The 19954-nt window shown below is 42.5% G+C and overlaps 10 protein-coding genes across 10 annotated transcripts; 6 read left to right on the forward strand and 4 right to left on the reverse strand. All coding sequences in view use genetic code 12, as the record gives it.

Annotated features, from left to right (window-relative positions):
- Positions 1–48: 48 nt before the first annotated feature.
- Positions 49–3018, forward strand: KAP120 (Kap120p; the record flags this gene model as incomplete). The annotated part of the gene is made up of 1 exon (XM_002617670.2): positions 49–3018. The coding sequence occupies one exon, from the start codon at positions 49–51 to the stop codon at positions 3016–3018; it is 2970 nt and encodes a 989-aa protein (XP_002617716.2).
- Positions 3019–3183: 165 nt separating this feature from the next.
- COX11 (Cox11p) lies at positions 3184–3972 on the forward strand (the record flags this gene model as incomplete). Its single annotated transcript, XM_002617669.1, has 1 exon — positions 3184–3972. One exon carries the CDS (start codon positions 3184–3186, stop codon positions 3970–3972), a length of 789 nt encoding a protein of 262 aa, XP_002617715.1.
- A 563-nt stretch (positions 3973–4535) lies between these two features.
- BET4 (Rab geranylgeranyltransferase) lies at positions 4536–5378 on the forward strand (the record flags this gene model as incomplete). The annotated part of the gene is made up of 1 exon (XM_002617668.2): positions 4536–5378. The coding sequence occupies one exon, from the start codon at positions 4536–4538 to the stop codon at positions 5376–5378; it is 843 nt and encodes a 280-aa protein (XP_002617714.2).
- Positions 5379–5454: 76 nt separating this feature from the next.
- Positions 5455–7428, reverse strand: FOB63_004685 (sodium:solute symporter family protein; the record flags this gene model as incomplete). The annotated part of the gene is made up of 1 exon (XM_002617667.2): positions 5455–7428. One exon carries the CDS (start codon positions 7426–7428, stop codon positions 5455–5457), a length of 1974 nt encoding a protein of 657 aa, XP_002617713.2.
- Positions 7429–7843: 415 nt separating this feature from the next.
- On the forward strand, positions 7844–9475 carry FOB63_004686 (Amidase family protein; the record flags this gene model as incomplete). Its single annotated transcript, XM_002617666.2, has 1 exon — positions 7844–9475. The coding sequence occupies one exon, from the start codon at positions 7844–7846 to the stop codon at positions 9473–9475; it is 1632 nt and encodes a 543-aa protein (XP_002617712.2).
- A 389-nt stretch (positions 9476–9864) lies between these two features.
- Positions 9865–10620, forward strand: FOB63_004687 (glutathione S-transferase family protein; the record flags this gene model as incomplete). The annotated part of the gene is made up of 1 exon (XM_002617665.2): positions 9865–10620. The coding sequence occupies one exon, from the start codon at positions 9865–9867 to the stop codon at positions 10618–10620; it is 756 nt and encodes a 251-aa protein (XP_002617711.2).
- A 426-nt stretch (positions 10621–11046) lies between these two features.
- On the reverse strand, positions 11047–12300 carry FOB63_004688 (uncharacterized protein; the record flags this gene model as incomplete). Its single annotated transcript, XM_002617664.2, has 1 exon — positions 11047–12300. One exon carries the CDS (start codon positions 12298–12300, stop codon positions 11047–11049), a length of 1254 nt encoding a protein of 417 aa, XP_002617710.1.
- Positions 12301–13288: 988 nt separating this feature from the next.
- KTR4 (putative mannosyltransferase) lies at positions 13289–14647 on the reverse strand (the record flags this gene model as incomplete). Its single annotated transcript, XM_002617663.2, has 1 exon — positions 13289–14647. One exon carries the CDS (start codon positions 14645–14647, stop codon positions 13289–13291), a length of 1359 nt encoding a protein of 452 aa, XP_002617709.2.
- Positions 14648–15362: 715 nt separating this feature from the next.
- On the forward strand, positions 15363–17381 carry FOB63_004690 (aspartate--tRNA ligase; the record flags this gene model as incomplete). Its single annotated transcript, XM_002617662.2, has 1 exon — positions 15363–17381. The coding sequence occupies one exon, from the start codon at positions 15363–15365 to the stop codon at positions 17379–17381; it is 2019 nt and encodes a 672-aa protein (XP_002617708.2).
- A 224-nt stretch (positions 17382–17605) lies between these two features.
- FOB63_004691 (RNA-binding RNA processing protein) lies at positions 17606–19753 on the reverse strand (the record flags this gene model as incomplete). The annotated part of the gene is made up of 1 exon (XM_002617661.2): positions 17606–19753. One exon carries the CDS (start codon positions 19751–19753, stop codon positions 17606–17608), a length of 2148 nt encoding a protein of 715 aa, XP_002617707.2.
- Between the last annotated feature and the right edge of the window lie 201 nt (positions 19754–19954).

The following is a 19954-nucleotide window of genomic DNA, read 5'->3' on the forward strand; positions in this document are numbered from 1 at the left end:
TCCATCAAAGCGGCTGATGGAGTTTCGGGAACTACGCAAAAACGAGGAATGCCAATCACTTACGAGGAGATCTTGAATGTTTTGAACATAGCAGATGGCTCTGAAAGAGGACCCCTTCAACAGAATGCCGAACAACAATTGAAGGCATGGGAAATATGTCCTGGTTTCCATTACACTCTCCAAGAGATTTACTTGAAGACAGAGTTGCCTTTGCGTGTGAGATGGATGGCGATCATTTACTTTAAGAATGGAATTGAGAAGTACTGGAGGTCGTCTCGCGCCAACGCCATCAGTAAAGAAGAAAAGACCCAGATCAAGGCAAGGCTCTTTTACCTCATTGATGAAAAGAACAGCCAATTGACTATTCAAAATGCCCACGCTATTGCACGAATCGTGCGGTTTGATTTTCCAGGAGAATGGCCTACTTTGTTTGATGATATGAGCAAGTCTTTGGAAGATTACGTTTTCAACAAGGGCAATCTAGTGGCGACGAATAACTTGCTAGTGATTCTAAACCAAATGATAAAAGCGGTCTCCATGGTAAGAATTGGACGCGCTAGACACGCTTTGCAAAGCAAAGCCCCAATCCTTGTTCCAGTATTGATTAAACTGTATTGCAAGTTTTTCCACATGTGGACGACATCGATGGACCTAACTATTATGGAGATTTGTTACTTGTGCTTGAAAAACTTGCGCAGGATCATTCCTGAAGGCTTCGAACAACCACATAAAAACATAGATATTGTTGAGTTCTTGAAACTAACCGTGTCCCATTTACAAGGTTTGGTTATGGAGCACGAGAAATACTCTTCCGATTTGCTTGAGCGGTATGTGAAAAGCTACAGCAAATTGTATGTCAATCTAATTAACCACAATCCGACAAGTTTCATTCTTCTTTCGTGCTCCCAGGAGATAGTGTCGACATTCATGACTCTACTCGAAAGCAAAGCTGAAGTTATCTATAACAGTAGCGAGGAGAATGACTTTTGGGAAACTTTAGCATTGAAAGGTTTTTTGATCTTAAAGAAAATGGTAAGCTACGTGTACAAGCAAGGTGCAGTGACATTAAAGCAAAGGAACGATAAGGATGAAGTTAATAATGCCATTAATAAGTTGAAGACCGATTTTTTCACCAAAGAAGTCATCTTCAATCTTTGCGATCTCATAATCACCTGGTACCTAAGACTAAAGCCCTCGGATTTGGAAAGCTGGCTTCTAGAGCCTGAAGAATGGACCAATGAGGAACTTAGTTCGAGCTGGGAGTACCAAGTAAGACCCTGTGCGGAAAACTTCTATATGGATCTTATCAAGTTTTTCAAGGACGATCTCTCAGATTTCGTTTTGAACAAAATATCCAACGGTCTCTCGAACAATGACACAGTGACAAATATATTAATCAAGGATTCCATTTTCTGCACTTTTCAACTTTCAGCAGATTCTATAGCTGACAAAGTCAACTTTGACCAGCTATTGCAACAAGTCTTCATTCCAGAAGGATTGAAAAATGATATGGTGGAAAATAAAATCTTGAAACGCAGAATGTGTCTCATAATCAACTCGTGGGTAGTGGTGAATTGTTCCAGAGAAAGCAGAGTGGAGATTTACAAACTTCTTATCAACTTCTTAGACCCGACGAATAAGATTAACGATAAAGTTGTGAAATTAACAGCAATTCAAACTTTGAGGACTGTTATAAATGACTGGGACTTCAACAAGCAAGACTTTCAACCGTTCTTGAAGGAATTTGTTTCCCTCTCGATAGACATGATGTCAGAAATGAACTTTACGGAATCTAAATTATACATCTTGGATACCTTGTCTACGTTGATTGAAAGATGCAACCCATTAATTGATCAACCCACGTTGATAAAGATTCTTCAGATTGTGCCTGGTTACTGGGAGAAAGCGAACATTGAAAGCAGCGAGGAATCGATTATCAAAACTTCATTGTTGCGTGTTTTGAAAAACTTGGTCGTGGCATTAAACCAGAAATCATCAGAAACTTACTTCATCACATTGCCTTTAATTAAAAGCTGCTGCACGCCAACCAGTGAGTATTACTCTTTGCTCTCAGAAGATGGGTATGAATTATGGTCTGCAATCCTCCAATATTACCCAATTGACCTAGAGCCTAACCTGGAAGTTGTAGAATACTTTGGGCTTGTGCAACCAGCACTAGTTGATTCAACGGAAATTTTACCAACAATCTTGTCTATCGCTAGAAGCTATTCGCTCTTAATTCCAAAGGCATATGAGACCGAATATGGAGTGGGTATCTTCAGAGTTCTTTCTGGATATTTGGCAAACATGAGAGATGATGCTTTTGAGGTCTTTATTGCATTATCGGACATTTTGTTCTTACAGGAATCTGCCAACGAACAGTTCATCACCAATTTGATTAACAGTGGACTAATCAACGCCATGGTAAACTACGTCCTAGATGAAAACCATACCATTGTGTTGGCCAACAAGATTTTGCTTGTAATTTCAAGATTGGCCACGAAATCAGCTGAAATTTTCTTCCAAGTCTTCGAGCACTTGTCTATTGACTGCTCCGCTTTCATGAATGTTTGGATGGATTATTACAAGAACAATGGTAACCCTCGAAACAAGAAGGTTAATCTTCTTGCTCTTCTCACGTTGGCTTCTTACGGTGTGCCCAAAAATTTACTTGGCCTTCCACAGAAATTTGCAGAAATGGCCAGGTGGACCTTCCTTTTTCTCGAAGAAGTGAATGAAGATGCTACTGGCAACTGTCAGGCGTATACTGGTGATTATATCTACGCAGATATTGACAACTATGCATACTTAGATGCGGATATTGCTCCACACGGAGAGAAGTTGAGATACCAAAAACTACTTGAAACTCTGGATCCAGTATACAAGTTCAACTTGAAGGCCTACTTCAAGAGTGTGGTTTTGAGCTTGAGACAGGATTTGAATGAGAGCGACTTCAACACAATTATGTCGTTGAACGATCTGTACACCAACGAAAAGCTCCAGGAATTACTACAATAATCACTAAACTGACAGACATATTGTCCCGTCGTATCCCGATAAATGCATATATAATAAATAAAAAAAGATGCAAAAAAGAATGAGGTCACGTGCAACATAAGGTTGGAGGTGACACCATATTGAGCTTCTGCGTAAAGTATACTGATCTCGCATAGTCGTTCATCCATGTTCAGAATCGGTTTAGAGCGAAGTTTTCTTTCACTCTGTCAGAAAAGAGTCGTTTTTTCATTGCAGAGAGAAAGACTTCATGTGACAAGAAAATTTCATTCGTCGAGCTTTCGGTTGCAGTCTCAGCCACCCAATAGACTCAAAAACAATTTAGAGACGTTACAGAAAAAGAAAGAAGAGCAGATAAAGTTAAGAAACAGAAGCGCAGGTTACTATTCGGGCGCCGTTATCATGTTTTTCTTGGGTCTCTCATGTGTTGCTGTTCCGTTTTATCGCTATCTTTGTAAGAGAACTGGATGGGGTGGAGTTCCCATTACAGATGCACGAATCTTTACACCAGATAAAGTCATTCCTGTCAACACAAATAAGCGAATTAGGATCTCTTTCACGTGCCAGGCCTCCGGAATCCTTCCCTGGAAGTTCACACCCTTGCAGAAAGAGGTTTATGTGGTGCCTGGAGAAACCGCTTTGGTTTTTTACAGGGCAAAAAACATGTCGAAGGAAGACATTGTTGGCATGGCGACATACTCTGTCTCCCCGGACCATGTTGCGCCATACTTCAACAAAATTCAATGTTTCTGTTTTGAGGAACAGAGATTAGCTGCTGGCGAAGAGGTGGACATGCCTGTCTTCTTTTTCATCGACCCCGACTTTGCGAAAGACCCCGCCATGAGAAACATCGACGATGTTGTCTTGAACTACTCCTTCTTCAAGGCTTCTTACAACGAGGGTGAGCTTGAGCCGATCGGAATGGCAAACATTGAAATGAAGGCCACTGCTGCTTGATGCGACCCACATTAATCATGTACATAGTGTAAAGAAATTAATGGCTGCATGTTTTTGCCATAAAGCTATAGAAAAAATCTCCCATGGTTGTTTCGACGAATGGGGCATAAATATTATTAGGAAATGCTTCTTTTTCTTAGTTTTGTGCGTCTCACTTCTTCTTTTGAGTCTCGTATTCCAAGTACTCCATTTCTAGTACACAGATTTCTTCCGCGAACTCACAATTATTCACAATGGTAAGTAGAGGGCATCTAATATGTACAATCCGACTTACTAACAGATAGCAACACGGAATCAAACGGGTTCTGTTATCGGAGGCAGCCCGAAAAGCAAAAATTGAGAAAGATAAGGCCAAGATTGCACATTATCGTCGACTCACCAAACAGGTGCTACAAGAGAAGAAACTGAAAGTCTACACCGTCGAAACACTTGGGCACACTACCGAACTCCTTGCGCTCAATCCAGAATTCAATGCTGTGTGGAACTTCCGCAGACATATCTTGGTTTCATTGTTTGAAGAGGGAGGAATCGATGTGGACCAAGCAATTAACGACGATCTTCGTATGGTCATGGCTCAATTGAAGCTTTACCCTAAATGCTACTGGATCTGGAACCACCGTACATGGTGCTTACAGAAACTAGAATCGTTGGGAAAGGCAAACTGGACGTTTGAATTGGGAATTGTCCTGAAACTTTTGGAAGCAGACAGCAGAAACTTCCACGGATGGCACTATCGCAGATACGTGGTGCAGCAGATCGAAAGTAAAGCCGTAAAAGAAGCGAAAACTCCATCTGATAAAGCTTTATCGACCCTTAAAATTGATTTGGACGAGTTCAGATACACTACGCAGAAGATAAAGAAGAATATCTCCAACTTCAGTGCATGGCATAATCGCTCCAAGCTAATCCCCAAGATTTTCAGTCTCATTGCGGAGGACCCAGAGCGGAAGACTTTGGAACATGATTACAGAGAAGAGCTTGCACTATTTTCGTCCCCACACCATCTTCTCCTTAAGGAGCTTGAAATGGTGAAAACGGGCATGTATATGGATCCTGAAGACACATCTGTGTGGCTCTATATGAAATGGCTTTTAAGCGAGACCCTTTTTGTTGATGACCTCAAAGCCACAAACAGCGAGGCGTACCGTGATATTCTCCACCGCATGTTAGCTGATGTTGAAGAACTTAACGGTTTAGAGAAGGACGATAGTCCCACAAACGCGGATAATGTTTGGTGTCTCAAGCTAAGAATATTCATCAAGAGTTTGATAAACGAAGACGAAGGGAGAGGAGAGTTTCTCGATTCAGAAATAATCGATTCTTTGAACCGCTTGATTGAGTTGGACCCATTACGAAAGGGGCACTACTTGGACCAAATATCCGGGGAAGCCCCCGTGATCTGTTGAAGAACGAAAAATCAGAGGATATACAGAATGTAAGCGTTGCTGATCAACCATAGATTTGAAAGACTTTATTAACCGTTTACTTCTTAATTTGGAACACATCAGTGACCTCCTCGACGCTACTTTCCTGGCTCAGATGCGAAACACTGGCCAAAGCTGAAGTGTCTTTTCCACAGAGTACACGAACGATTTGAATGATCGAGTGTCTTCCTTGCCACAAAGGAGTGGCAACAATGTATACCGCAGCTAAGACAAGCCAAATCAACATCACGACAATCAATCCCACAAAGGAGCTTTTGCTGAGATCATGATTACTGCCGTAAAGTGCCGTGGGAATAATCACATACGCCCCGAGCACAATGAACAAGTTGATGAATAAACTTGACCACAGTTGGATCCTTAAGGTTCTCTCCACCAGCGGACTTTTGATAAGAGCCTGTTTTTCCTCAGTGTCGATATCATCACCCATTTTGATGTCGTCGTTTAAAAGGTTCAAATCAAACAGCCCTTCAGGCTTGAGGTAGGAAATTATTGCAATGTATATCGGAGTGGACAATAATGAAGTGATGTTACCAACAAAAGTTGCTTGAGCTGTCATCACAGTGTCTCTGTTAATGACACCATCTGCAAAATGATATGTAGCACCCATCCAGCAGGCGACTCCGGTCAAAGTGCCCAAGGGACAAGCAACGATCAACGAGAGTTTGGTCATCTTGCCCCAGAATAACGTCAAAGTCACTGCTGTAACTTCAGGCGAAAGGATGATGCCCAAGAAACTTAAAAGCCAGCTCACAGTGACTCCAATGTAGTTAAAGACAACAGATAAGATAGCCATAAAAATTCCAAAGGTCACAACAGAAACATGCGCCGCTCGTACCAACTTTTTTCCGCTGGCTTCTGGATTGATATACGTCCTGTAAACGTCGTATGTGGTGATGGAAGAGAAAGCAATAAGTTCAGCTGAAGTTGCCGAGGTCACGGACATGAAAAGCATCACTAATCCAGCAGCAGCACCACTTTTACCAAAAACAGCAGCCATTCCATAGATCACTGGTAAGCCAGCATCAACCTCATGTGGGGTTAGTGGATTGGGATAAGTGACAGAAGCAGGATTGTCCAACAATGCTCGACATGCCAAACCAGCTGAAGAGCCCAAGGAAAACGGAATGACCCACCAGCAAATTCCTCCCATCAAGTAGCCAGCGAAAGCATTAGAAGGGTCTGCTGCAATCGCTCTCTGTGAGTAGCCTGGATCGCCGAAAACGGAACTAAGCCCACCAATGGTCACCGTCCAGGTTAAAAACATCATATCTTTATCTTTGAAGGAAAGATAACTGCTTCCAGTTTCCGATGGAAAAAGGCTCTGAGCTTTCACCAAGAGGTCGTACATTTTTGCAGGAGACCCAATTAGTGGCGAAGAACAGTACACTTTGTACGCTGTGGCAAGAAGCATTCCGTAGATAATGACAGTGTGGATCCAATCTGACACAAACGTGGCTTTCAAGCCACCCAAAGCAGTGTACACCACAACACCCAAAGGCAAAAGAAAGGAAGCAGCAACGGTATGCATTCCAGTGGCAGCAGAGAACCCTTGGGACCCGCCCAAGAGAAGCAAAGACGAAATTAAAACGTTGGTTGCAACACAGTAAGCTAAAAACATCCAATGGCCTGTCTTTCCAAAGCGGATAGAAAAACATTCGGACACAGTATGAGCTGAAGGGGCCTTTCGCTTGATCTGGATGGCCAAGAACAAAAATAATGTCACTTGTATTGTTCCACCAACACCATACAAAAATCCGCCACTAATGCCATGCGAATAGCTCCAGGCACCTGATGAAAGGAGTGTGGCAGGCCAGGTCCAGGCAGATACAGTACTGGATGCAATCAAACCCGACTTGACGTTTCTGGAAGCTGTGGAAAACCGCTCAGAGTTTTGCACCTGTCCAAGATATGAAGAGAGCACTCTGGTAATCACAGACATCAAAAGGGCAAATGCTGCACCAAGGCCCACAGAAAACCCGTAGCCATAAGCTTGACTGAGAATAGGTTCCATTAGAAACTGTCAACAATATAGCCATTTGCATACACATGATGTCCATCTGTTATATATACATGGAGATAAGATAAGAAGCGGAATGAAAGATAACCAACGGCCGCAACGGATCCGTACTCGCGTTTTCAAATGCGCAATTTCCTATCTCAAAACACATAAGGCAAGCAATGTCACCGAGACAGTAGGAAGATTGACTGATAAGGTGAAGTTAAACGGTGCATGCATGCGGCTGGGGAATGGCCATTCTTAGTGCATGGACATGCAGAACGCGCAAAAGGGTTTGCCCGTTTTAGTAAGCCGACGATAGTGGGTCCAATTTATGCATAAAGGATTTTACGTATTGAAATATCGGGGCACTTTTCCGAAAAACACCACCGACGCAAAAAAAAAAAAGAGAAGACAACGAACTCAAACAATGTCACAGAGCTGGGAAGAAATAGCAGATGCGAAAAGACGCAGCGTGTTGGAACTGATTCCCCAGAAATGGATCGATGCTGATTTGAAGCTGAAAATGATCCAAGCCGGCTATACGAGCACGAAGGCGTATTTAGACTCAATTCTTCCACAAGAGGAAGTGGCCATCACGAGCTTGCTGGTGGGCCAACTTCAGCATCAAATTCTGTCGGGCAAACTTTCCGCTCTTGCCGTTACGTCCGCCTTTTGTCACAGAGCCGCATATGCTCATCAGATTGTCAACTGCTGCTCGGAGATATTTTTCGACGAGGCCATTGCAAGAGCTAAGAAATTGGATGATATATATGCATCCACTGGTAAAACAGTTGGACCTCTTCATGGTGTACCTATAAGCTTGAAGGACCAGGTGGATTTAGCAGGGAAAGATTCTGCGATAGGATTTATTGGCCGACTCAATAAGCCCAAAGACACCACCAGTTTGTTAGCTCAGGAACTATTCAGCAAAGGCGCAGTTTTTTACGTGAAAACCACTGTTCCAATGGCTATGATGGCCCCTGAAACTATGTCCAATATTTATGGCTATACTTATAATTCGCTCAATATCAACTTATCTTCTGGTGGCTCCTCTGGAGGAGAAGGGGCAATGATAGCAGCTGATGCTTCTCCGTTGGGATTTGGAACTGATATTGGAGGGAGCATCCGTATTCCGTCGTCTCATCAAGGACTTTACGCTCTTAAGCCATCGACTGGACGCATTTCATATTTGAATGTCACCAACTCAGCCAGTGGCCAAGAAGCATTCCCATCCGTGATTGGGCCAATGGGAAAAAGCTTGGAAGACATTTCTTTCATCACAAAACTTATTGTGGATGCGCAACATTGGGTTCAGGACCCGAAGGTATTAGCAGTTCCATGGAAAGACACTTCGGAATTGAAAGAAAGAAAACTCACTTTTGGGCTCTGGAAGTACGACAACAAAGTGAAGCCTCATCCATACATTGACAGGGCTTTGGAATCGGTGTCCAAAGCTTTGAAAGAACAAGGCCACGAGGTAATTGAGGTTCAAATTCCCAACCATGATCTGATCATGCTAACGGCACTGCAAGTTTATGGTGCAGATGAGGGCTACGAAATTTTAACAGAGTGCAAAGTTTCTGGTGAGCCTGTAGTCGAAGTTGTCGCCGATTGTGTTCCAAATAATTCACAAAATCCTATCACGGTGAACAAGTGGTGGGATCTCTGCAACAAAGTGTACGAAGAAAAGCAGCAGTTTCTCTCTTTCTGGTCAGGCACCAGCAAGAAAACAAAATCCGGAAGCCCAATTGACGGAATTATTTGCCCTGTTTGGCCCTCAGCATCCGTATTGCCTATTTCTCCACCTACGTTGAACTATACTTGTCCTTTTAATCTCTGCGATTGTGCTCTGGTTGTGTTTCCCGTGACAAAAGTGGACAAAGACATTGATACGCCCGATTCGTCATACAAGCCAACGAGCGAATTGGATAGATCCGTTCAAGAGGCATATAAGCCGGAATTGTTTGATGGTATGCCTGTGTGTTTGCAGGTTGTGACAAAAAAGCTCGAAGAGGAAAAGGCACTAACCCTCGCTTCTGTAATCAACGGTTGTTTGTAGTTTTCCTCAATTGATTGATTTTTCATGGCTTTCATCATCTCTGTTAAATTCCACAGCAAAGCAATTTTTTCTTGTTTATTTGCTGGCTCAAACCTGTAAAAGATGTATACAAATTTCTATGTCCATGGGTCATCTACTGGCCACCACTCTTAAAATACTTGATTTACTCTGGTTTAACCTGCATTATAAGTGAACATGGTATTTTCCAGCATACTAGATCAATTTCTGGGGTCACTTATGCGCACTAAATAGCACTTGCCTAAAGTAGTAATAACGAGAACAGAGTTTCCCAAAGAAGCATCATGTAGCACTCATTTTGCCCAGAGGGGTTGAGCTAGTACCATTTAAAGATCTTCCTTCCCCTGATAGATCTCGATGTTTTTTTAACAATGCCTGATAAATTCACTTTGTACTGGCTCGATGAGTCCAGAGCCCATCGTATTATGTGGATGTTGGAGTTGCTTGGGCTTGAGTATGAAGTTGATGTTCATCTTCGCCACCCAGAAACTTGGAGAGGTCCAGCAGAATTGTTCAATGTTCACCCCTTGGGAAAGGCCCCGGTTCTAGAGATCAAATTTGCTGATGGCCGTCCAAATCTTCAGTTAGCAGAAACCGGGTTGATTATGCAATATCTATTGAAACACTATGATCCATCGTTTATTCTCACACCTAAAAGAGAGGATGAGCAACTTATGGTTGATTATTTTATCCACTATTCAGAAGGAACACTCCAGCCAATATTGATGGCTATGCTAATAAATACCACAGCAAAGCGAGTCGCACCCATTGGACTAAAGACAGTGGCCAAATTAGTGACTAAGGGTTTAAATAATGGCTACTACATTCACGAATTCAAATTAAATTTGGAATACTTAAACGCTCGCCTTCGTGAAGAGGGTACTGGCTATTTTGTTGCAGGGAAGCTCACTGCAGCAGATATCATGTTGAGTTTTCCGGTTTATGAGAACTTATTCGACAATGAGGCAGGTGTGAAGGAATGCTCAGGTGAAACAGACCTATACAGAAAATACCCACTATTGGGTGCCTGGTGTGACAAGGTGAAAAACGACCCAATCTACTCGAGAATTACCACCGTGATGAGAAGAAAAGTGGAGGAGATTCGCCATGAACAACGAAGACGATAAGTATCCAGTGAAATAAAGAGGGAGGGCGGAACCTCATCCGCTTTATGTAACTGTAACACATGGAGGTTCGTCTTTGAGATTCTATTTATGAGTAATCACTTCATCTGTTCTGGCCACGGTAAAAGGAAGGCGTCAGCGAAGGGCATGTCATACTTATATTGAAGTGACATGAGCTACCGTGTATTAAGTAATCGACAAAATATAAATTCGAAATGGCTGAAATATTGTCACGTTGAACCTCGTCTGTGATGTTCGATTCGAGAGCTTCGGATTCAATGGACTTATAGGCTCAAGCGATGCTAGTAAGTAAAGCAAAAGAAATCTGGAGACCCAATTTTAATACTTTCCAAATGCAATTGGCTACTAAAAGGAGAAACAATTTTTTATTTGATTATATATAATCAAAGCAACAACACACCGAGGAATCTAGTCCAAAGACAATCCCAAGGCTTCTCTTTGAGACTTGGAAGATGGGTCAAAGTAAGGAACTTCAGCCAAAGAAGTAACACGAGTACCATGTCTTGGTTCCAAACCTTCGTGGTCCCAAACAGCGTTGTGCTGAGAGATTCTGTTGTCCCAAATTGCAGAAGTACCGTAACCTGGCTTAGATTTCCAGTTCCATCTCACCTGGATGTCCAAGTTACGCTCAAACAATCCAAACAAGTACTCCAAAATCACTTCAGATTCCTTTGGCTGCAAACCAACAATACGAACAGTCATTGATCTGTTGACAAACAAGTACTTCCATCCAGTGGCTGGGTGAGTTCTAACCAAAGGATGTTCTCTCTCGATATGCTTTGGCCCATTCAATGGGTTCTCTCTGTCCAAGTACAGGTGAGCTGAACGGTAAATGGCAGTCTTGCCATCCAAGAACTTTTGGAAAGCTGGCGACAACTTGTCGTAGGCAGCATATCCAGAAGCCCAGACAGTGTCTCCACCAACTTCAGGAATGGTGTCGTTGTAAAGATGGGTGATACCAGCTGGTTGGAACTCGTGCACCAAATCGGTGTGCCATTGGGAGTTTCCACCAATGCTGTTCTTGAAAGTTAATGGAAGTCCAAAAAACTCACGAGCGTAGTCTTGCCAGATCACAGTGATACCAGGCAATGCCTCGCCGTCCTTGGTGTCCGGCACTCTTGGAACTTGGGCATGAACTTCAACCTGACCCCAGTATTTACCAAGCTCCAACTGCTTTTGAGGAGACAAGTCCTGGTCACGGAAGAACACAACCACACGTTCGGCAATCAAAAGAGCCAACTCATCCTTTTGCTTGTCGTTCAATTCAGACAATTGCAAACCGACAATCTCAGTTCCGATGTGCTTGGTAAGGTTCCGGACCTCCTTAGCTGCACCGAACAAAGCTTTCTTTTCTGGATCAGCGTTCTTGCCCCTCTCGATGTAAGGGTACTCCTCATTTCTGAGAGCAAAAGCCTCATCCACGAACTTTGGAATTTCGCTGATCTCTGGCACCTTTGGATAGCCCTTAGACAAATCAATTCCGTACTTTTCGTATCTGGCCCTAGCTGGAGCAGGTAATCTTTCAGCCCAAGAGGCACTAGATCCTGTTTTCACAGCTTTCTTGTACTCTTTTGCGCCAACAACCTTCAAAGAGGCCAATTTGGCAATTGCACTGTCCAAATCAGCAGTAGCGTCTTCTTTAGCGGTGGAGATAGGAGCCATTTTTGTGTCTTCGTTTTTCCTGGTAAAAAGCAACCGGAGAAAAGATTTTCCAAAACCTATTTATACCCACCCTTATCTTGGTCGATTACTAATGCTAACATAGGGCCTACCACAGTTTTGCACCCAAATGCGACATGCGTGAACTCCACAGTATTGCATACACCAATTCCGCTCCGACTGTGGCATCGGAATGGCCAATCCCAATTCATCTCGATAACGAAACCGATATATATGCGCTGCATCGGGGTCAGATGTCGCGATAAGCTTGCCACACCAACACTCAAACTCATTGCTTTATGAAATTTAGGTTGGATTACTAATTTTCATCCACTAATATCAACTCATTTGCCTATACAATTCCGCACATCCACACTTTGAGATTGTCCAAGCACAAATTATTGAGATATACCATGTAAGAGAAATACCGAAGTCAACAAATAAAAAAAAAAAGGAAACTTAGCAAAAACAGAAATAATAAATTTCCAGATGCGGAATAGTCGAACTCTTTTCCGTGAACACGTTTTCGTAACTGAACAGACCCTATACTTGTGATTAATCAAACATATAAAACTCCATTAAATACCAAGTCAGATGTTCAAAATAATAAACCTACGGGAAAGGATATAATACATCAGACATCTTATATGAATGACTTCAGTAGAAGACAACTAAACTACTTGGACAGCAAACTGTTGTCAGCCTGTAAGCTGCTCTAGATCGAAGGAGTGAAGCCTAACCGTCCATATTGGGACCAAAAGATATGCACTTGCGGGGGTGCTCATCATTTTGCCTGAAACAGGATGTGTGGCGCCTGTATTATGACTCATTATCTTGAGTGTTCCATTCCCCTTTTTAGAGATCTGACAATTTGTCGTTATTGTAGACATAACAACCAAAATAGTGATACGACAGCGACACTCTCAAATTCGAAATGCCCATTTGAAATCTCACTCGCCATAACGGAAGAAGACCACTATGTTGGGGGAAACTAATATATGGAGCTAAGGTCGTCGATCTCGTATCGAATCCAGGTAGCCATACAGTTTTGTGACAAGCTTTGCTCGTTTGGGCCGAAGTGGCCGACATCACAGCCTTTACGAGATGGCGTATTAGGACAGTGCATGTATGGATCATGGTAATAGCCAATGTCCCTAAACCAGTGAATTTTGCGCTTATCCGCGAATAATGCCAACCCAAGAGAGTGGACGGGCGCGTCACCCCATCGTTCATAATAGAAGTTTCCCGTAGCGTCCAAGTGCTTGAACCAACTACTATATGCTTCATCTCTGAAGAAATTCATATCGCCCATTTCAAAGTTGGACCAGAAATGGCATGTGGAGTATCCGCCTGTGTAAATCGCCTTCTCGGGCAACTGCTTGTTTTCTGTAATCCACTGGAATGCTCCGTTTTCATTGACGTACTTGTAGTTATCGCCCTTGTTTAGGAACTTGAGAGTTTCCGGAAAAAGTGTCCTCACTGTCTGATGTATATCGTAGACGCTAATGGTAAAGCCATATATTTTTCCTGTTCCCGCCAAATATTTGAATACATCGTAGTTGACATCGGTAAAAAACTTAACGTTGGGTTCAATACGCCAGTAATATCTATACTTGCGCATTTCGGGGACATCGAAAAAGGGTCCCGAGTAGAAACGACACATGTTGTGGTACGATCCTTTCTTAGCATATGCCACATTCTGGTTAGCAAGAAGATTCATTTCTCTCCATTCACGTTCGGTATCGATCCATTCGGGTTTGTTCCATGCCTGAGGATCGAGATGGACAAACGACACTGGAGCTGAGGTAAATCCTCTTACTTTCTCCATAAACCTTTCTGTAAAAGGTTCATCATTTATGAAAGTGTATGGGTACCCGAATTTTTTGTTGAATTTCTCTTCAAACTGGGTGATTGTTCTCTGGATCTTTTTGATTTCGTTGTTTCGGACAAGAGCAACTATGGTGGCATTCTCTCTTTGATATGTTGTGACATTTTCCGGAGGACGGATGCTATCTATATCGAAGTCCTTGGGCTCGCCGATTTCTTGAGCCATTACATTCTCGTAAAGAGCCGTGTTTTCTTTCAAAACGTCCTTAGGTGAATCCTTGGTGCCCCTCTTGGGCACAAACAGAAACAGAACCGCACCAGGAGCGATTTTGTAGCCATACGAGGGATCATAATATATGGATGTGTTGAATTTGGATAGAACAGTACGCAAGCTGCTGCTGGCCGAAACTATGCTGTCATTCGTGTTCATGGTGAGAAAGACCAAGAATGCCACCACAGCGGCCACAAACAAAACCACCCGACAGAGCGTTTGGGGCAATTTCAAAGATAGAAGTGAAATCATATGGAATACGGGGAAGAAATGCACCGAAAATGGAAGGAAAGATGAGAACCGGGCAATTCTTGACCAACGTAAATTTGCATTCACTTAACCTTCTGGTGAGTACAGGAACAGCTTCGCCGAGTCCCAATAGGGGAAAAAAGAAGACTAAGTCATATACAGATATGAAAATATTGCCATCAGTTCAAGCTAAAGTATGGAAACCTTTAGGAACAAGAAGAAACTTTAGTCTTACGATGCTGCTTTGAATTGGGCAAGAACAGAAGCCCGTATTGTCTATGCCCCTTCTTCAGACAGGACCCTTGACGATTTGACATCGCGCGTCTCGACGCAAAGTGTCAAAGCGTCTCCTTCTGCAATAATACATTGAAAATAGACCTATTACTAGACGAACGAAGGAAAAAAAACGACAAAAACGAATCGTAGAAAGGAGAACGTGAAACAGAAAATAGACGAAGAAACAGTGTCAGCTGTGTTGAAACCCAAAAGAATCGCATATGGGCAATTCTTGTGCTTTTCTATGTAATGAACTTGCAACCAGTATGATAGTTCTGACTCTAGAAGAAGAGTATAGGCATACTGTCGAGGCAGTATTGCAAACTTTCCTATTCCAACTTTCAACCGAGACAACGCTCTTTTTACAAGACTGTACTTAAGATCTATCTCAACTCGTTTATGCTGCGAGTTTCGAAAGACACTTGATCTCAGGATTTCCACTATGATTGCACGGGCTCCCACAAAATTTCTCAGGGCATTCCGTGGCCTTGCTAGTCTACCTCCCAAGGAGACAACCTTGGCAAAGTTTGTTTTTCCTTCAGCAACCCACAATGTCAAAGACCTACAAAAGCCCACTTCAGACCAAGTTACCGTGCATGGCCATTTGAATAGGAAGCCACGGATTATGGCAAAGAGAAGTTTTGCCGAGCTCCGAGACCCCAACGGAGATATTATTCAGATATACATGGCGCCAGAAGTTACGAATGAAAAGTATTTTGAGCGACTTGAAAAGAGCGGTGCAGAAGATTCTGTTAGTGTTACAGGATATGTTCAAGAGAAAAAAGGGAAAGATGACCTGCCCGATGCTCCTAAACAACTTGAGCTCGTAGTCTCTCACTTCCAGACTTTAAATTCTGCGGGAGTGGAGGCTGGCCGACTTGACAAATTGAAACATCTGAACCCAAGCGAACTTCCTCCAAAATACCGTTTTTTGCAGTTGCGGACACCATTTTACCAGAAAACATTGAGACTCCGTAGTAAGGCTGTGAATGAAGTGCGGCGTGTCTTAGTGGAAAACCATGACTTTGTTGAGATCGAAACTCCTCTACTTTTCAAGTCGACGCCAGAAGGTGCTAGAGAGTTCTTGGTACCAACAAGAGCCCCGGATAGATTCTATGCTCTTCCGCAGTCGCCACAGCAATATAAACAAATATTGATGAGCTCTGGGTTCACACGCTATTTTCAAATTGCACGCTGTTTTAGAGACGAGGACTTGCGGGCTGATCGACAACCAGAGTTTACACAGGTTGACCTTGAAATGAGTTTTGTCAATCACACCGACCAGGTGAGCACGGTCATTGACGATATAATCCAAAGTGTCTGGAACAAAGTCGGTGGTCTTCCGATCTACAAGGTAGACGACGATGGTACTATGGTCGAAGTGGATTTTGAGAATCACGATCACTCAAAGCCTGCTTTCAACAAACTTTCCTACATCGAGGCATTGCTGAAATATGGAATTGATAAACCTGACTTGCGCTCGGCTTTAGCCTTTTTAGACATTTCCAAGCATTTCACACCTACAAAAAATACAAAAGACTTTGGTGTTGTTGAGGCATGTGTGTTGAAAGGAGCATTTGACCCGGAGAAACCATTCAAAGTTCCACATGCACTCACGGACTCTATCAATTATCCGAAGCGAAAACCAATAGTTTTGGCTATCAGAACCGAGGAAGACACTGTTTCCTGGTATGAGAAATTTGTTGATAAAAACGTTTTAAAACCTACAGAGAACTTCTCAAGCGAAGATTTGGAAAAGACACTTAATCTTCAGCCTGGTGATATTTTGGCTTTTTCGACTAGAGCAGAATTACCTTACGAGAATCCTACTCCTTTGGGGAAGTTTAGACAGTTGGCGATCGAGCAATTTCCTAACAAATGGAATCGGCCAATACTTCGTAATGGTAAGGTGACCACAGATTACGACCGAAACTCAACGTTTGTGGGTTCCTGGTTAGTTGACTTTCCTCTTTTTAGTCCTGTGGAAATTTCAGACTCTAACGATACGGAGTTTCCTGTTTATGACATGTCTCAATTGGAGGCGACGCATCACCCGTTCACTATGGCGAAAAGCGAAGATTATAAACTTCTTGCGACAGACCCTCTCAAGGTTCATGGTGAACATTATGATTTAGTCATCAATGGTGTTGAAGTTGGCGGAGGATCCCGAAGAGTACATGATCCCGAACTTCAAAAATATATTTTCGAGTCGATACTCAAAATCAACAACTATGAAAACTTATTCGGTCACCTTCTCAAAGCGTTGAGCATGGGCTGCCCTCCTCATGCGGGAATTGCTCTTGGATTTGATAGACTATGTGCTATGCTAGTCGGTAGCGCCAGCATCCGAGATGTCATCGCATTTCCTAAAAATCAATCGGGTACTGATCCTGTGGTTGAAAGTCCAACAGATGTTCCTGACTCAACATTGCACCAGTATAACATCACAAAGCATCTATAAATCTTGTAAATACCAATAGACTATCTCAATCCTGAATGAACCAATGCTCATCAGTTGAAGTTTGAAGAAAACCAGAAAAGAGCACCAATATTTTCAAGTAACTTTAAGTACTTATAGCTTTCAAAATTTCATTTATTAAAGAGTTGATTATCATGCATGTTTTAAGATCCAGTGAATCCGAAGATAAATGGTTTACATCTATTAGTCATTCTATCGATATGTGCTTAGCGATTGCGGCCTCTTCCCTTCATTCTTTTTTGGTTGGATCCAGCCAAATCTTCGCCTTCTCTTTTGGCCCTTTCCTCTTGATACTGCTTCTTCTTGAAGATTTCTTCCATTTTCAATTCGATGGGTTTCTTCTTTTTCATAGCATCTCCCTGGGTCCCTTCTTCAGCGTAGTAGTTTTCCTCTTGCTCCTTGACCAAGACTTTCCAGTCATACTTCTTTCTGACGAATAACTCCATCGACCAATTTTTCCACACTAATCTACCATATGTGGAATCCTTGACTCTATTGGCCTGGGCCATCATCTCAGAGGCAATTCTATCTTTATACATCGGCAAAAGGACAGTAAAATCCCAAAGCTTGTCAACAATATGCGAGCCGTAGGAGTTACAAGCTAACTCGAAGATTTTACCCTGAAACAAGTTCAAGAATTTCTTTCGCAAGATTAGAACTTCCTTTGGTTCTCCCTCCAGCGCCGGTTTTACCACCAATGCATGCTCAATGACATGTGAAAACACTCCGTGAAAGCACATTTGCATCAATCTTTCCTGGGGCAAAGCCATGCAATTTAGCCACACACAGACAACAAAAGAATAGTCGTATTGCATTAATTTTTCCAAGAAAAGCGATCTTCTTCTCTCTTCTGCCGTAGGCCAATCATCCCTAGTGTTTCCTAATGTAGAGCTGGCTAGTTGAAGAACATTCTCAAACAATTCTGTCGTTGTGTCTTCGCTTGGATCACTCACATTATAGTTTGGCGCAAACTTTTGGAAAAGTTGCTCAATGAGTTCGTCCCTTCTATAGTTGAATCTGGATATGGAAGCATCAATGATAGCCTTTCCTAAGTCAATGTTTTGTGACTCAGAAATCGAAATCAAAGATGATAATTCCGGAATAATCTCATCCAAAATATGTTCCACTTCACCAGGCTTTAATTTCAACAACAATGCTTGAATGATGTAAACACCAGTAGTTGCTCTTCTAGCCAATTTCAACACACGGTCCTTCATGTATAGTCTGTACAATCTTTCAATGTATTTCATTCTGGCACCATCGTTTTTGATAATAGCCTCAAGGAAATGCGATCCAACGGAGTCAGACAAGAGATATTCCACAAACGCCTCCTCCAGCGAATCCTTTGGAGCCTTCTCCAGCAAGAAAATCAAATGCCATACAGAACGCTCCTTGTCGACAATTCCTTCAACGCGGATAATAAGTTGAAGAACAGGCGAAGCCACTTTATGGATAGCCAAGCTTCGCGCAGATTTCGTATCAAGCGGCGAAGAGACAGCGCTAATGATAGTTCTCAAACGATCCTTGAAAGAAGATGGCACTTGGTATGCCCTGTTGAAATCTTCATTGTCTTTGATTTCGATCATCTTTCTCGCAACCTTGGATTTCTTCGAACGCAACACGGAGTTCGCCATGGTCGAAGAAGGAAGTTCTTTGCCTGAAACAATAAGAATGATGATACGCATCACATGAGAGGCATATTGGTGTTGAATCATCGAAGACCAGTAAGGTTCAAGCTGGTCCAACATTTGAAGGAACATGGATTCCATAGTAGTAGATGCAACGAAATTGTCTTCATCATTATCGGCATTCTCATCCTGGTCTTCTTCGTCTTGTTGGTATTCGTTAACAATTTCTTTCTCAACCAAGGCTGCCGATCTCACCAACAATGTTTCAAGAACATGGGAAGAGTACTTATGGTGAGCCAACGCTGGAAAATGGCCCAAGAATTGGTGGAAAATATGCTTGAGTTGACGGTCTGAGGCAAACAAAACCAAACGTTCCATCAACTTGGAACAAATTTGGTTGGTAACCAACTTAAGTTCTTTCCCTCTAGACTCTTCCAACACGGATCTAATGAAACCAGCTCTGTCTTCGTCGCTCTCAAAAACATTAGCGTTGAGTGTAGATTCAGCTTGCTTGAAGTAGTCGATTTCGGCAGAGTCAACCAAACCGTAAAAAACGCTGGAAAACTCTCCCTGGTTCTTGTTGTCAGAAGTTTGAGGTTGATCTTCGTGTAATGAAATCTCAACATCCGAACCAGTTTCAGCAATGGAATTTTCATGAGTTGCCTCTGAATTTTCTACTCTTTCCTTAAATGCTGACTGGACTCTTCTTCCTCTTGGCTTGGGCATCTTTCGAGAGGGGTAAAATATGAGTATCTATCTCATCGCATTATGCGGAGGCTGAAATTTGTACACCGGAGTGCATATAATATACCAACATGGTAAAGTAGAAATTTATTAGTACACATTCGCTATAAGCTAGATAGTAGTATTCCTATAATTCCTATTCACAGCCTTCAACATGGAGAGCGAAATGAAACATGGAAGAAA

The sequence above is a fragment of the Clavispora lusitaniae genome (genome assembly GCF_014636115.1).
Source record: "Clavispora lusitaniae strain FDAARGOS_655 chromosome Unknown tig00002663_pilon, whole genome shotgun sequence".
In the NCBI taxonomy this organism is placed as follows: Eukaryota; Fungi; Ascomycota; class Pichiomycetes; order Serinales; family Metschnikowiaceae; genus Clavispora; species Clavispora lusitaniae.